Source organism: Ischnura elegans, chromosome 1 (genome assembly GCF_921293095.1).
Source record: "Ischnura elegans chromosome 1, ioIscEleg1.1, whole genome shotgun sequence".
Lineage (NCBI taxonomy): Eukaryota > Metazoa > Arthropoda > Insecta > Odonata > Coenagrionidae > Ischnura > Ischnura elegans.
Genome location: NC_060246.1, coordinates 8,213,071 through 8,230,678, shown reverse-complemented (window position 1 = coordinate 8,230,678; position 17,608 = coordinate 8,213,071). Strand labels below are relative to the sequence as shown.

Sequence of the window (17,608 nt, the reverse complement as noted above, 5' to 3'; positions counted from 1 at the left end):
TAGTTGATATAAAATACTGACCTAGCATAAATAATAACTAATCTTACCTAAAGGCACTGTTTTCTGTCTGCTGAGAGCTGTCAGATTTTTTTACTTGAGACCTAGAGCTAACAACCCTGTAGACCACGTGTCCCTGCGTGTGACTCACGGGCAACTCCCCCTTTCGGGATGAACTGCTCTGCCCACTCACCCCATTCAAGGGGGCCGACGATCTGCTGCTGCCATCTCGAGATGTCCTCTGCAAATACAAATGGAAATCACTCACACAAGACAGAACTGTTCATTCAATGCCAATATTTTCTCTCTGAAATTGGTGAGTGTATTTGACACATGGCAGCCTGTATGCGTAAAATATTGAGAGCTATTTATTTTAGAAAATAATTTTCAGAGTAGGTTTCATTCCAGTGAAATTGTTTAGACCTACTGTAGAAAATCAACCACTTTCAGGATATACAGTTAGTGGAAAGGGGAAGGAGATTTACATTAGACGCTCAGCATAAAATGCATTGGATGAGAGGAAAACAGGGCAGAAAATTCTTCAAAAGGAGATACCTACATAGAGACAGTTGATTCCAAATTATGGCCTTTGAGGGAATAGGATGGGTATTGAGGAATTATTCTAGGCTGCAATAAATGATAACTGTGTAAGGAAATGAAGAATGATGAGTGAATAAACATTACCATGGATCAAGAGCAGGAGAAGAAAAAATTGGTGAATAAATATATGGCAGGTGATAAAGATATGGAAAAAATAGTTGAATGGCATTGATATAATGTCACTTCACATGGCTTGTAAACCAGATAAGTAAATCAAAAGAGGGAGGGACAGGCTAGGGATATAGGCTAGGAGGGTCACGAGGACATTCAACTGGCTGGGAGGAAACATAAAAAAGGACTAAGAAATACAAACTGCAATATGGGATCAGGTGGACGGACATTGGGTGAGTAGCAATAAATAGAGAGAGAATAGACATTATGGGTAAAATATAGATGAGACTTGTGCCTATCCAGGCGAATTGTGGGGTAGTGTATATGTAGATATATAAATATATTTTTAAGACATTTTATGACAACCTAAAAAACAATATTTACAGCCAGAAATGAGAAAATAAATACCATTATTCTGCTTCCATTTAAGCTTCAGATTATTGATTGCTATTGATATCATCTTCTGCAAATTAAAATAATTGCATTGAATATCATAAATCCATATGATATTGAAAAAAATCATTGGGCCTCTTACCCAAAACATTTCAGAGAATGCTTTTTTAGAAGCAGATTTTAGTTTTGTTGTTATTAATGAGACTGTTTATATATTTATGACTTAAACCTCTTGTTACTACCCTTCTTCCTGGGGTACTGGCGAGATAGGCCGAATATTTCAATAAAATGTAGCGACTATGAAAAAAAACGATACAAAGCTACATAGGTAGTTTATAACATATCCATACGCATTTTTTTTTTTTAATTGATGAGGTTAAACTGGTTAATATTGACAAAATATTTTTATGCTCACTGAAATAAGTTATAGCAATGGAATAAGTTATAGCAAATTAAATAATGGACTGCGTAAGAGCCGATATATCGGCCAACCACACTTTTTGCCCAAGCGGCAAAAGCCTAAAGCCCCGCTAAATAAAACTAAAAGGGTTAAATTATCCGTAATGATTTACATATATCATGAAACATTTTAAGCCAAAATGGAATGGTCCATTTGATATTACCTATGGAATAGAAAAATTCAAATGACAAATGACTATTGGAGTGAAGGCTAATGAAGTTATAAACATGAAATTAGTTTTCATGATGAAGCAAAAAATCCAGTATGTACTCTTCCACACACTTTTATTTGCTGTCGACTAGTTTAGACGGCTGTAGCGTCATTCTCAAGACAACGAGAGGGAGCACTTACAATGTGGAGCCTTATAGATCAGAAAAAAGTAGGGGGGGAGGAAGACCAGATGAGAGATGGGGGGGGCCAGTTAGAGGGAAAATCTGGGGGGGGGGGGAGAGGTGGATAGATGGTCAGGTGGTGATGAGGTTAATTGGGGGGGGGGGGGGCATTGGTGAGGAAGAAGTCAGATTTTAAAACAGTTGAATTCAGTCTTTGTCATTTAAAATTGTGGTATTAGGTGCAAGAGTGCATTTAGTGATTTCGAGAATTTCTAAAACATCCAGTTCTTTTCAACATCGAATTCTTGTCAACTGTTTTAAAATCTGACTTCTTCCTCACCAATGCCCCCTTCCATTAACCTCATCACCACCTGACCTTCTATCCACCTCTCCCCCCCCCCCCCCCCCCCCCAGATTTTCCCTCTAACCTGCCCCCCTTTCCCTCATCTGGTATTCCTCCCCCCCATACTGTTGTCGGATAGCCCGAAATCATAAGTGCTCCTTCTGTTTCGCTTGAGAATGACGCTATAGCCATCTTAACTATTCGACAGCAAATAAAAGTTTGTGGAACAGTGCTGGGTTTTCTGCTTCACCATAAATATCTCATTGTTCCACCAAGTCACGCTAAAATCAGTTGATTTCATGAAATTAGTAATTAAAATATATGCAATGAGAGATAAGTTCACTCCTTTATTGTTCTAGATACTCTTTTGGTTAATATTTTATGGTATCGATAAATTTAATATTTAAAAACTGGAAATTCATAGCATGTCAGATTGGATGATAAGTGTACACATTGAGGCTGGCCAATGAAAACATGAAGAAGAAAGCTTTCAAATTCTGTGGAGTACTTATTTGAGTAAAATCTCACTGCCAATTTGACCAATGTATGATTACTTTAAGACTCCTCAATCAATTCAAGACACACATTTAGAATTTTTGAACCAAATTCAATTTCTGAAAAAGAAATTTCTCGCCCAATTTTTCTTCACAATAAATAATAGAAAAGAAGATTACTTTGCTTGATGGTGGTAGAGCTGCATGGTAGCCTTGAGGATGGTGGTTGGTGTGCTGGCTGGCATGCCGCTGGTGGTGCATCTGATCCGTCATGAGGTCAGACATCCCGCCTGCCCCTCCGCCACTCGAGACGGAGCTCGAATCATCCAGGCTGCGGAAGAAAGGAGGAGAGGAGTTAATGAAACAGAATGCAAAAAAATGTGAAATGGTTAAGCATGGTATCAGATCCAAGCAGATAAATGCTTCAAAGCAATGGAAAGTGTTTGAGTTCACAGGAGAGATTATTGGAAATACTCTGTACAGCAGATAGTACAGAATTATGCTGCTAAAAGAAATTGATAGTTCAAAATAGATCAGGCAATAGTGGGAGATGCATGTTTAAATGAGCAAGGGAGATGAAGACTTAATTAATGGCCAATGGGCTTAATTAATAGGATGAAGTTGGCCAGGGCCAAAAAAGAGCCGCGGTGGAAACTGAATGAAGAAAAAATCAATCGAAATAAGGGATTCACAAAAGTGATCCATGCATGGCTGACTAATACTGATTAATCTGGACACCCAAAATAGTTATAAATGATTTTTGTGGTCAAATTCAAAAGATAAACGGTGAATATCTTTTTGCTTAGAAATGTCAGACGCTCAAAATGCACAACATGCTAGAAACTAACGAAAGACAAAATATGCAGGATTATAGGCAAGATTAGACTGTGAAGGTTATGCAATTCTGCTGGAGAAGTGATGGATTGTTCACTTAAATTTAAGCCAATTAAATTGCAATTTATTTTAGTCTTGGAATTCTCATCTATCAGCGAGTAAATTAGCTGAATAATGAAACCGGGGCCCATACTCTGATGGCAAGCACCAATAAAACCAATAAGCTTGCTATCAACTATGTACGTATTAGCAAAGGCCAAATGTGGTCAAAAGAAAGCACGATCAATAAGATGGTAGCATCTGATAACAGTCATGGGAGAAGAAATACAGGAAGAGTGGTGACCACTTTATAACATTGAATAGTTTGAAAACGCTCCAGGCAATTTCAAAAATACTTAAGCTTCCGAAACTGCTGAGGAAGGGGGTGCAACTTTGCAGTTTCCCTGGGCAACCAATGAAATTTCAAGAAAGCGTGCTATCAATGCAGATAATTCACAAATGTAAAACCTGGAAACCCACTCTGCATCGCTCCAGTAGTTATAGTAATGGGTCCAGTCCTCGAGGTCTTCCAAACTTGAGTAGTCAGACATTTTGAAGTTATGGAGGATTTCAGTTAATCACTAAGTATAATAATCGCTATTTACCATATACAAAATACACGAACTTTCGGACTTCACTTTCGTGAGCACCACCACTGATAAGCTCGAATTGGCACTGATAAAATGGCGAGTGAAAGCTTAGTCGATTACTTTTAAAAAAAACACCAAATTGAGATAAATGGGGTGAGGGGTAAATTCACAATAATGCCAAGAAATATTATATCACTCGGTAGCTTCTCCAATAGGGGTACGGAGGAAATAGGATACACGACCACCAAAACGATTTCCACAGTTTTTAAGGCGGGAATTCATCACTGACACTTTTCGCAGTGCTCTTCTGTAAGTGTATTATTTCACAATCGCAGTAAGCAATCAAGTTCATCCAATTTTATAGGCATTAATGCTAGCAAACCACCTTGTCAACGGCAGCGTTTTTAACATCGAATTTTTACACACTGTAGCTTTCAGATCGCCGTAAACTCCACGAAGATTCTCCGATGCTTTATTTTCGAATCCATTGATTGGCTCGCAGCAAGGGTTGGGAGCGGTCTCCAAGCAACTGGTGTGCCCAGCGGAAGTGGACGAGGCGAGGGAGAGGCGTGGAGAGTGTAAAAATGATATTCCCTGTTCCAAAACTCCTTTCTCCCTCTTGAAAGAGCACGGCGAGGGCAGAGCCAGAGGGCATGAGCGAGGGGAGGTAAAGAAGCCTAAGAAAATGAGGGGAGGGAATGGTTTGGAGACTGCACGGCAGACACCCGCAGAGCACAAAGCGACGCACGTTTTGGGAAAAAACACACGCGCAAAGCGCTTAACACTCGCATCCATAATGGTCCACAAGAAATCTTGTCCACACTCGCGTTGGCCATCTCACCAAAACAAACAAACGAAATTCCGGGATAGAGTAATAAAAAAATAGCAATGATGAGCGACACATTTAGGGTTTAACTTGGGGGGGGGGGGAACAGGAGTTCTCCCCTTCGGAAAAAGGGGAAAATTGTTCAAAATGCACACTATATGGCAGAGGGAGACACTGAATACACAATGCTAGAATGCGGAATGGTTAGGATGGCCGTTGGTCAACAAACACAGTGAAGGCGGGGTCGTTCCTCCGCGGATAGAATCTGCTCCGAAACCACACAGCCGAGATGAAAATATTGCACCGAAAAGCGTTCGCGGCGCCTCAGTCCGAGCGGTGAGAACGGAGGGGGGCGGCGGATTGGGGGGGATCTCGCCACCCGTATTGGGGGCGCTGCATATTAATTGGAGAGGAGGATGTGGGGTAGTTGCAGCGAGGGTGGAGGATGTGGGCGGTTTCGGGTGAGGGGTGGAAAAGAGGGGCGAAGGAGAAAGAGGGGGAGCAAGGGAGAAAGTGCAGGGCACACTCCCTCTGTGCTGCGAAGTCAGTCGCATTGGCGGAGAGAGGGAAGGCCCTTGAATCGCTTCGAGTCCAGTGGAGGGTCCATCGAGTGAAGCAGGGCTTGGGAGAGCCGTGGCACAGGGCCGCCTGCTGCTGTTGCCTGCTGGGCAGCGGACGGGTGAGTGATCACGGTGCGGAGTGGGGAACACGATGGACTCACGCAAGGGTGACTCAGCGGGAAGGTTTATTCGAAATGGAGGGGAAGGGGTGGGCAGAGGGGACGCGAAACAAAAGCGAAGAGGGATTCGCGAGAGAAGTGAAAGGTGAAAGGCCCCTTCAACCAGGTCACGCTAACGATGGTCTGAACGAGTGGATCCAAATTATTTTCGTTATTAAGGGCAACTCAAATTAAAGGCATAGATATTAGCGGAAAGGGTCTCATTTTAGTTTTATATACGATAAAAACATGTGTTTAGTACGAAATTAAATATGTTACGTGATTAGGAACAACATTATTTTATTCAGTGAGATCCGAGGAATATTCCTATCACAAGCAGGGATATTAAAGAGAACGGTATCACTATTTTTACGAATTTAATAGCACGTTTCGTACTTGAGTATTTTCGTCTACAAGAGTGTAGTCAGAGCCAAAATTGTTTCCAAGGACAAGATATCACTGCTAGAGGGAAAAAGGAAATTCCAAAGGACTATATTGACTAATTAAGTGCTACACAGCTCACTGGAGAATGTGGTAAGAAGCTCGATTAGTGCGGATGTTTACCGTCACCGAGCAATGTGGTTCTCCCAGGGCAACCAACTGCTGGTTCGCTGGCGCGCCAGCAGGTGGACCTCGGCAAACGTAGGTGTACGAGCAGTGAGCGAGGGGAAAAGTTCGAGAGTGGGAAGTGGAGAGTCCAGCAAGGGCGATCGGTCTTTTCAGAGGAGACTCCACGGCTGTGGCCTCGCCACTTGCACCATCCGATAAGTAGGCCGCGCCGCCCTTCCTAATATCCGTTAACTTATATTTAAAGTGGAAAGGACCGTCCTCTTCAAAAGTATTCACCATTAACGGGAGCGCAACGGAGAGGAAGCCACGATCGCATCCCTTCTTTAATAGTCCCAATAGAGAGCACCAATAATTACTCCACCCCTTAGTTCACAGGGAACACATCTTAACACTGCCGTTGGGGTAAAAAAAAACAGTCGCTGCGACAAAGGCGCACGTTACAAAAGTGAAAGTCAATGTCTGCGAAGGGACATAAAAAATTACGTTGAATATAGGTGAATTAGTCAGCCTAAAGTCAGTCTGTCCAGTAGGAGAGCTTAAATACTCTATTTTTTTCCAAATGTTTAAATAATTTCATGCCCCTCTGATCCAACCAAGAAATATTATTTTAAATTCAAACTTCTTACACTTATGGATCTCATTCGTCGCTACTGGCAAGGAATTGAAGAATAGCGAGGCAATGAATATGAGGAATGGGTGAGAGAGAAGTCACACGGGATTGGAAGGATTGGTCAGCCCGAGAGGATTATGGGTAGACGCTGGTGGAAGGAGGAAGTTGACGGGGAGACGGATGGCGACAATAATGGATGACCTCAGCTCGCCAATATGCTTCTCTGGAAAGGTGAAAGTGTTCGCGCGCAATTTCCCTCTCGAGTGTAGAGGGGTGCAGAGCGAGGACACGGACGGGAGGAGGTGAAGCAAAAGAGAGCGCTATCCGTTCTCTCTCTCTCTCTCTCACACACACACACACAGCAGATTGTTTGATGCGACCGCCGGTCAAACGCTTTCCACAATGCGAAGACCGCGTCAAAGAGAGGATTAGCCGTGACTAGTACGTGGAAGCCGACCGACCGACCGCCAGAGGGTTCCGACGGCACGGCGACAAAGCTCTTCGCGAGCACTTCCTACGGCTGGAAGTCGAGGTCTACGGTCCACACGGATTACGACTTAAAGATCTTCTGTTCACTCCCTACCGGTTCTCATCCGCAACTGTTTTTTCTTTGCAAACCAGCTGGAAATTGAGCACACGGTATCAAAAACTTCAAGACAATTTATCGCGATCTGTCCATCAAAATTTCTGCGTCACCATTTTAGTTTTAGTGGTAACAATTGAGATGATCGATTGCTCCGAGTGGTATGAATTAAGGTAAACGGAAAATCTCAATAAGTTCACACCACTACTGAAGATATCAAGTTTTAACACTCTCGGCATGGTATATCAGGGTATATTTCATGCATTATAACGGTTAAACTTTCGGCGAGAAAAAAATGTGTTAGGATAATTTTTTCAATAGGTGTTACCAGTCCCTGAGTAGTTCTAAGATGTTTAATGAAATAAAAGTATAGACTTCTGAGTAAAAAATTACAGTCGAAAAGAAGATACGACCAGGATTTACGGCGGAAAGTGAAAAGCACTAAAAGTTAGCGATAAAAAACATAAAAATTGTTAAAAACGAGGCCCTTGAAAAATGTTAGGAGGGATTTACGTAACGGACGAGCAGAAAAAGTTACCCCAGCACATAATACACTAGCGGAAAGAGCGAGTTCTTCAAACTGAAAATGCCTTTGAATCAGTTGAAGTGAGATAAGCGAAAAAGATTAGAAAGATGCGAAAGAGAGTAAAGAGAGGAAACAGAGTGCTTCCTCTTCCGGAATGGAGTTGCGATGACTACGAATGGGAGTGCAGGAGGGGAGGCGTTGGAGAGAAAGGTGAAGAGGAAAGATAATGAGGAAAGAAGAGAGAGAGGTGGGTCGGGGCTGCCAGTTGGCCGAGTAACTCACCCCCTCAGCGGGAAAGCGAGCGCGTGGAAAAGACGGAAAGGCGAGCGGTTAAGGGGTCCCTGCCCCCGTGCACTTCGATGCCTGGGGAGGGGCGCCTTCGCGAGGAAGGTCAGAGTCACTGCGGCCCTGAAAGAGGCGGACGGCCGAGAGGGAATGAAGTGCAGCGGCTATCAACGGCGGATTATCGCATCGATTCAAGAGCGCAAGGGATTAGTGAGAGGCGTTAGGGTCGAAAGGGAGGGGCGTTGCCAAGAGACAAACGAAAGCAGTGAGGAGCACTGAATTGTGGGTAGTGAAGGAGGCAGAGGATGGAGAGAGTGATTTGAAGACATGGCACTCTTGACGCGAGAGATATAAGGCGATAAATGGAAGAGGAATAAACGTCATGGATTCATTCCAAGAGGAGAGCTCAAGCAAAGCCTCTTCAGGGAACCGAGGGGAAAAATCACAAGTGACACGCTTAAACTTTGAAATAAGTGGGGTTTTAATGATAACAGAGCACCCTAATGGGCATTAAAATTTGAAAAAAATGGGGAAATTAATGGAATATTATGATAGAGCTAGATAGAGGATATCAGAATCGTTTAATGAAAATGAACGATGTATATGAAATTGAAAAGGAAATCGCTCCAGATGTTCGCCCAGCCAAAGAGTTGGGCTGATATTCATCGACGTGCAGCGGAAACAGTAACTATTGAATCCACTGTTAATCGACAGGTATTCAAGACTTCAAGTCGGCCTGCCTAGTCACTTTCATGAAGTTATTGCCTGCAGGGAGCAAGCGAGGAGTCTCTCCTGCTTTTCACAGCTCATCCATACATTCGCATGACATGGACATCCCACGCGGAGGGCCTCGGTTCAAAGCAAAGCCCCGGAATCAATTAACGTAATTTCCTCGAGGAATTGGATTTCTTCTGAGGGACGGGGTGAGAAATGGCGGATTGGGAGGGGAGTGGAAAAAGGACCGTGCGAAAGGGAGGAGGAGGGGGAAAAGGGTGGGCGGGAGTGGGGTTTTCTCAAACACCCTTGCCTCCGATGTATCTGCGAGGAGAGAGTTCGGGAATCTCTTGGGCGCGCGTGATCGGAATCGGTGGCCTTGGTAACAGTATGAGGCCCTCCTTCGGGTGCTCCCCTTGCCTTTAGTGGGGTGGGCGGTGGGGCGAAAGGAAGCAGAGAGGAGAGGGAGCGGCTTTAAGGGAAGGGGCTCTTCCCGCTCTTTCCTCAATCACGAATGGAGGAATTTGTGAAGGTAGAGGTGTCGGTGAATCACGGCAAAACTTATTGATCGATTAAAAATGAAGTGAATCCCTTAGCTGAGAAAGTGCATCCTCAGTGGAGATCTTTAGTGATTACAGATAATACTATGATTTCGAGGGATTAAATGGCAAGATCAAGTTTCTTTTGGGAGAAGAAACGTTCCTTGATATGAAGGGAATATTATGATGCGCCAAAGATTATCATTGATAGTAGGAATTATTCATCTGAGCAATCATCGACCGAAATTATCAGTTTTCAAAATCACTTGCAGCCCTTACAGCACAAGGTGGGACACACGTCCTGGAAAACGTAAGTAGCCTAACAACAAGAATTTCGTCTCCTTGTTGTATTCAGTGCCTCTTACGCTGTCAATTATTGTACTCATAAAAGAAACATATTTCAATGCGACAGCGTATGGATTTTACGGATGAAAACGTTTAAAAAATGGACCATTTGATTGCTGGCAATCGGAAAAATATCCTTGCGTACTACTAATGCTGTCGGCTGCCAGGAAAAAGACAGGGGAGGGCGACGAGGAGAGTGGCGCAGATGAGAGGGATTTTTGAGCCACGACGAGTGAGGAGCGGACACACTCGCGATAAAGCCTTTTTGCAAGGCGCGAGGAACGGAGGAAACGAAGGAGATGTTGCCTTCCTCGTGCGACGGAGGCACGCGAAGCGAAGAACCGTGTGATGCTCACAACCCGATCGATATTGACAGGCGAGAGAATCAGGAGGGAGCGAGTGTCAAGTGATCACCATCGAGGGAAAGAAAGCATCCTTATACTCGCGAGGGCCGAGGCGATTCCTGCCCCACGATAGCTCGGCTAACGAGGCCGCGAAGTTAGACAGAGTTATTCCCCCCTTCGAGTGAAAAGAAGCAAACGATCACGTTCACCCTGTCTCCTATCTCACTCTACAGTCCAGCCGTCTTTCATCATCAGGTTCATTTGCATCAGGTTGAGAGCCATTCGTGAGCCCTAATGATTAAATTACCATGGCAAGATTTCCTGATCCCTTCTCGATTTTTCAAACAAAACTACAGAGGGTTTTATGACTCACTTTTGGAAACAGATAGCGTCAGTATTTATAAAAATGGAAAAAAATTCACTTACAACTTAAATTAAGTTCATGAAACGTATCGTCAATTGACACTTGAAAAAGTGGAATTGATTGTATCTATTCATTGGGAGCCAAATTTGAATGGAAGACGCTTGCAAACCATAACGTCGTAATAGTCAAGGGACAACTTCAGGCCTGGGCACAACGTGAACGATATTTTATGCTCGTGAAATTCAGGAGAGTTGTTCTAATCCTGGATCAGAGACGATGAGCAAAGAGTTGAAAAATTATATTTCAACATTTTTTTACTTTTATCTTACAACACAACTTTTATCATTAAAGTCCTGGTCGGAATATTGGCGAGAATTTGGATGAACTCGTGAACAGGTCATAAAATATTTTAGGGAGGATATTTAAGCTTTCAATTGCCGAACTTTTTCGACATTCCGGAGAACGCTTGACGGCGCAAGCCAATGCATACAGTTCATGTTGAGCGTTCGAGTCTTTAGTCTCCGGACGCGTGTCTGCCGATGGCGGAAGAATAACGGCAATGAATGGCATGCCAACGGATCAAAAAGGATAAGAGGGAAAACTTCCGCCGCGCACGAACGGATACGGCGGGGAAAAATACGGCGAGCAAACAAACGCAATCAATCCGCGCGAGAAACAGCAGCGCGATCAACAAAAGACGAACGCACGCGGAAATGCAACCGCGGATCCGCCGCACGAAATAATCCCGGCCCCTTGGAATGCGCGGAGGAATCCTTCCCCTTCAGCCGAAAACTCTCCTCCAAAAAAAAAGAAACACCCTTACCTTCGACCTCTGTCCATCAGATGCTTTTGCTTACGCCCGAGTGATTAGTGAGAGAGAGAAACACGCATAGACTGTCCTCTCAAAATAGTGAGATCAACGAAAAAGGCGAGTAGGAAACAATGGTGACCTGGAATGCACTGCATTAAAGAGAAGAAGAAAAAAAAATTAATCCGATTGGAACGAAATCCACTATTTTTCTGTTCCCGTTCTTTCTTCAATCGACCTCCGAATCTGCAAATAAAACAAAAGGAGACGAATGGGACTCAAAAACGCGTGCATCAAACACAATTTATGGATGGAATGGAATCATTGAAGTCGATCAATTTGTGAAGAGGGTTACTTTTTCGGCGATTGCGATCTTTCGTTTAGTCGCGGGGCGATTGCGGTCGATTGATTGAGCGGCGGCTGAGCAGTTAATCCGCCCCACCCCTCCCGCAGCAGCAAAGACGAGGAATGTGGCAACTGGACAGACTGGATAATGACCAAAAGAAAAAAATAATTGACCGCGAACCGGGAATTAGAAAATGATCTAAAAGATGAAAAGATGGGAGAGAAACAATAAAAAGTAGTCCAAAGGATTGAATACGACTCGGGTATTAAATATGGATTTCCTATTACGTGGAGCTCCAATTATTTCAGAAGCATTGAAATGTGGAATCTAGGGTACTTGGGTATTATATGGGGTGGTTCAGATGATTTAGTGAGGTCTCTTGGAATGCTCACGAAATTGGAGAAAATAGAAAAGAATGATGAAATATTGGGGAGTACCAATATTCACCCTACGGACAATGGAAACAACTATACGCCAAAAAAGTAGATTATATTATAAGGATGAATAGAACCTTCTGCCACTTAGTGGTCTATTTCATCAGGGTAATCATTGTAAAATTAATGAAAATAACGGCTTTGCTTGAATTGAATTATTGCAAGAGCGACGATTGCAGGAAGAGAGTTTATGAATTTCATCATGAGGAGCATTCACTGTGGGATTATGAAAAAACAGGTAATTTGCCACTTTCACACGCACAAATGAATCTTTATCCAATCATTGAATTGAGAACAAAATCAAGCAACAGTCCACCATCCTAATTTTGAAAATAAAACAGGGAAGCAGGTGAAAGAGTAAAAGGCCTTGGCGGCAGATTCACTGATGACGACTTCAAGGAAGCCAAGCAAATACGAGCTGGGCGCTATTCCTGGGTGTATGGCACGGTGACCGGCAGACTTAATCCCGGCTCACTCCCTGCAGCCGGCGTATTTGCCACCTAATTGGGCCACAGTGTGTCCGACCGCACCCGTATGCACACCAGCTTATGAGCTGCACCTCAAGGAATTCCCCGCCGACCTCACACCAAGGAGGTGGAGCCGCGGGATATTCGAATGTGCGAGGCGTCTGAATCCATTCGTCTCTTCTTCTTTAAAGACACTCAAAGACGCTTCCAAAGTTATGACACAAAAATTACGTCATTTTTGCGGCTCAGAAGTTTGCACACACTGCAGTAGACGGCGAGGCCATGAAGAAAAGACAACAAATCAAATCCCAGCGAATTCAGATTCCGCGATTCGGTGACCGCGAAATTTTTGCTCACAGGTGTCCCTTCCGGAGATGCGGCGGCAGGCCTTCCGGTATCGCTCAAAGAGAGACACTAGCACAACACAAAACTCACACAGTTTTCAAGAGAAGCAGATATTGAAAATGCAAAATGAATGCAGTCGCCGAGTGGGCGTTCTCGGAGATTCGAAACGGACATTCGTCATCCTATGGTCACCTCGAATCGATTACGCTCGAATGCTTTGTCACCCAAAACATAGATGCCTCGCAATTTTCAGAGGCTCAGAACACTCGCGGACACCACTCAATTGGATTACTGCGAAGGGTAGGGTTCAGTCGGGATGTCGTCGCAGCAAATTTGGGGAAAAGCTCAGTGAGCCGGAAGGGAAAAATCCTGCCGCAATTCCAGGCATTTGGGAGAGTAGAAATATTAGCTTCAGGTCGACAGCAAAGCCATATTACACTAGATAAAATAAAGGAACGAGAATCCTCAAATTTTGGTAAGTGTGGAAATCACTAAGTCAAGTTCAGTTTATACTTCTCCGATGATGCTTAGAATCCACTAGACTCTCACTGGGTCCGTGGCAAAGAGGGAGCAGTTGATGGCACTCACAGATTACTTGGAACGAGAGTGAACACGCTGGATAAGGGAAAGGAAATTCACATGGGAACACTCCTGGGAGAATTCTAGACCATGCCAGCGGTACCGTTGGGGGCCACCGTTGGGAGTAGCACTCAATGAGATTCCCGGAGAGTGAGACAAGACCGACAGGGGCAAGAAAGAGAGATGTCTTCGGAAGACATCCTTCGACGAACAGTCTTCTTCCGGACCGCCCCTCACTCCACCACTGTCTCCCAGGGAAACCCACCGAGACAACAATCCGATCCACTCGCCCGACACCCGCAAACGGAGACGAATTAAGGAGGGAAAAGATTAGGGATTTGTGGACTGAGAGGGTTGTTTTCCTGCTGCGCACATCCACGGCAAAAGGCTTCGGGAGCGCGGCGCGGAAAACTCACGTTCGCGAGTCTGCGTCAACGCCCGACGTGGATTTTCGCAACTATGTCAAAATATGCGAGCACGCTCGAAGAATTTTGTGAGTTTCTACACGTTCCGTATAGCGACATACACACAAGTCACGGCACAAGTGGTCGAAAAAATGATTACCAGTCTACAGTATCTAAAAAGTTCTCTGCAAAGGTTCCGGTGGTGAGAAATCAAAAGGCATGACACAGGGCCAAAGAAAAGTTGCCGATTCTCTTTCGCTGACTATTCGAAGAGAGAAAAAGAGCGTAATATCTAAAATATTTCACGAGTTCTTGCTCACACTGGTTCAAGGGTCGCACTGAAAAGAGTCTATACCAGTTACGACACGAGTTTTAAGGAAAAAAAGAATTTCCTCCGAGGCACTTGGAGAAACTTATTTTGCGAAGATTCCGGAGAAGGAGAACGTAAAATTGTGTATATCCAGCGGAACTGATCCAGTTCCAGTGCCACCTTGAAGATATTCACTTCAGATGTTGCGGCAGGAGTCGCGGGAACACAAATAAAGCCTCGGGAGAACTCTTTCGTGAAGATTCCGGAGAAGAAGAAGAATCCAGTGGGTTTATCAGAGGGGGAAATCCCCAGCGGAGGAAATGCAGGGGAAGAGCGCCTCCAATCGAAGTGATCACCGCTGGAATTTCGAGTAAAAGTGGGAATGGTGAGAAAGGAAGGCAGCGGCCTCTTTTGTTCGGCCGTCCCGGCTCGACTGCGCGAGTGGGAAGACCACTGCCGCCTCCATTCCCCCTCCGCCCCCCCCCCCCTCACAACACAGGCGGAACCCCCACCATAGACAGACAGGGAGGGAGCGCGCGTCTCCACAGTCCTCTCTTCATCATCTCTCCTTTCATTTTTACGACCCGCGGCAGCAGCCGGAGATCAAGGCAGAATATGTATGTGAAATGTTTCCATGTGTTTTCGGCCTTCATTCCATCTCCACGCCACACTGTGTCATCGTCCGGTATTTATGCTTATGTCTCTTTGTTTCAATTTCTATCTGCTATCCGCATAAACCCCCGCCGAAAACACTGAAGATAAGATTAGCCTGGATAGCTCGGTGGTCTGTGTGTAAACATACACAATGTTTTGGAATATTGGGATGCACTTAATATAAATGGTTCAAGTCACTATCACTAAACATGGCCACACAAGAAACACTCAAACTGGAAAATAAAACTTGAAGCTTTTGAAGTAAAGACTTCTTCCTCAATCTGCGCCAGATTCTCAGATATATATTTGGTTTTATTTTCCCCGACTTCTCACATTCTGCACAACCAATTTCCAAATCGTCACAAAGGCCAATACACTGACACTTCAGCCTAATTTTCTCGAAAACATAAGGATTACTAAATGGCTGAAACAGACTAAATGAATTCTCTGCAGGACGCCTTATTACATATAAGAAACGGGCAACGCACATTGCAGGCAAACTTTTCATTCGTTCAATGGTGTCAGGCTCAACTTTGTGGAAGTTGAAGTTCACAAATGAAAAAGCGGTCATTTACGAGTACTTAACGAGTACTCGTAAATGACCGCTCAAGGTCGAAACATGTCGTACCGTCAAAATAAATTAGTGGAAGAAAACGAAGTCGTTTTTTCATTTGTGAACTTTTCATTCAGTAAGGTGTACACGAAAGATGACATTATTCGTTTTAATCGTCACTCCAACCTGTCCAGATTCTTTTCTCTCTCCAGTTCGGTACATTACATAAAATCAGATCAATGAACCCAGGCCATATCCCTCCGTCCACTACATCATACACTCCGTCGTGTTTTCAGCATTTCGAAAACTTTTCTAGTCTTGACCAAACATTCTCATTCTACGTCTTCAGCTAGAAAAATATTTACCAATGCATCGGCTAGCAAGAGAATGGTCGATTCGACAGAGATCAAGGGGGAATAGGGGGGCTACTTGGTTTGGGAAGTCCTGGGGGGGGGGGGGGGGGGGGGGTGAGGGGTCCGCTCGAGATGAGGGAAACGGTCGAGTTCGTAAAACGAGGGAAAGGGTGGGGGGGGGGAGGGGAAGGGGTGGATATCTCACGCGGCGAGAAAGGAGGAAATAAAAGCGACGAACGGCATGAGAGCGTGTGTGAGAGGGGGATGAGGGAGGGGAGGGGGGGAGGGGGAGAGGCGACATGTCGGCGGCGGCGAGCGAAAGAGACGAGGGGGAGGGGGGGTGGTGCAGTGGAGGGGAGGGGAGGGGGTTGATTGGGCACCCGGGGGGTGGCGAAGGGAGAGTTGAGGAGGCAATATTGGAGCCGAGACTTGTTCATTGAGGAGGTAGGCACACTTCAACGGGGTGAAAATCGGAGTAGAGGGAGTAGATCGGATGAATTTTAATGTTGAAGAGACAAATGCAAAAGTATATGCCGGCCTCGGTGGCGGCGGGGTAACGTCCTCGCCTGCGAAACAAGAGGTCGCGGGTTGGAGTCCCGCCGGGGTGGATTTCCCTGTCCAGGGCATGGATATTCGTGTACGTTTAATTGCTAAATTTGTTGAATACCCCGATATAAAATGGCCAATATGAGCTGTATTCGGTGGTTTGAAAATAAAATAAAAAATAAAATATGCATATAATGAATCATCATCACCGACGGCCATTAATCATAAGACTGGTTTGAAGCAGCCCTCCACTTACCCAACTAAAGGCTTATATTTTAATGCCTACATAACGCTTCTGCTTTACAAATTTCATTACCTATTAATCTACCGAGGCCTACCTATGCCGCTCTTCCCATCCACATGTCCTTCAACGATATTTTTCAATAATTCAATGGTGTCTCGTGGTGTGGTAGATTTTCCCGACTCCTGCTCAGCGTTTTCAAAACACTCTTCTCAGAACTTGCTCAATCCTCACACTATCTATCCAATTCATCTTCAGCATTCTTCTAGAGAAGACTTCCATCCTTAATTGCACCACTGCTGTCATCGTCCAAGTCTCACTACGTACGATAAAGAAAGAGGCTCCAATTGTAAGTCCTAATAAAATGCTTCCCCCTCCTTCCATTCTTACTCATCCAAATGTAAGAAGAATCCCCCTTTTGAGGAATGCTCTCTCCACTTGGGTAGCTCCACAATGCGCAGCAACAATGTCAACTATCGGTAACTCTTCAGTACTAGGTAGAGGTGAAATAATGTTGAACCATATTCTAAGTAATGTAGTACTTCATAAGACTACATTTGAGCAGAGGGTGAAAAACGTGGCGCGGAAAATATTTGCAAAGCTTTGGAAGATTTTGGGTTAAATGTGGATTGCAGAAAGGGCATGGAGTATGCGTGCATGGGTGTGTGGGGGTGGAGGGAGAGGAGAGGGGAGGGTAGTGGGGGAAGGAGGGGGAGTAAAGGGGGTGGGTGGCGGATGAGGGAGGGGGGGGGGGCGAATGGGAGGAATGGGTTTCAAAAAGGAGCGACGGAGAAGAGTTGGTGCCAAAGACGAATATCGTGAGACGCAGTACATACGAGGGAAACGTACGAACGGAGTATGTGCCTATGGTGAGGGGCAGAGTTCATTCATTCCTCGTCTCGAGAGCAATAGGGTAGTTTCCTTCATCAAAGAAAACGAAAGGCATCGATT

The 17,608-nt window shown here is 44.7% G+C and overlaps 1 protein-coding gene across 1 annotated transcript in view; it reads right to left on the bottom strand.

Annotated features, from left to right (window-relative positions):
* LOC124154268 (protein sickie) overlaps positions 1–17,608 on the bottom strand; it is a 1,153,386-nt gene that overhangs the window by 320,113 nt on the left and 815,665 nt on the right. The window contains exons 14-15 of the mRNA XM_046527895.1: positions 2,911–3,061; positions 48–238 (exon numbers count right to left, since the gene is read on the bottom strand). Coding sequence (XP_046383851.1) covers positions 48–238; positions 2,911–3,061 — 342 coding nt within the window. The remainder of the gene's footprint in view (positions 1–47; positions 239–2,910; positions 3,062–17,608) is intronic.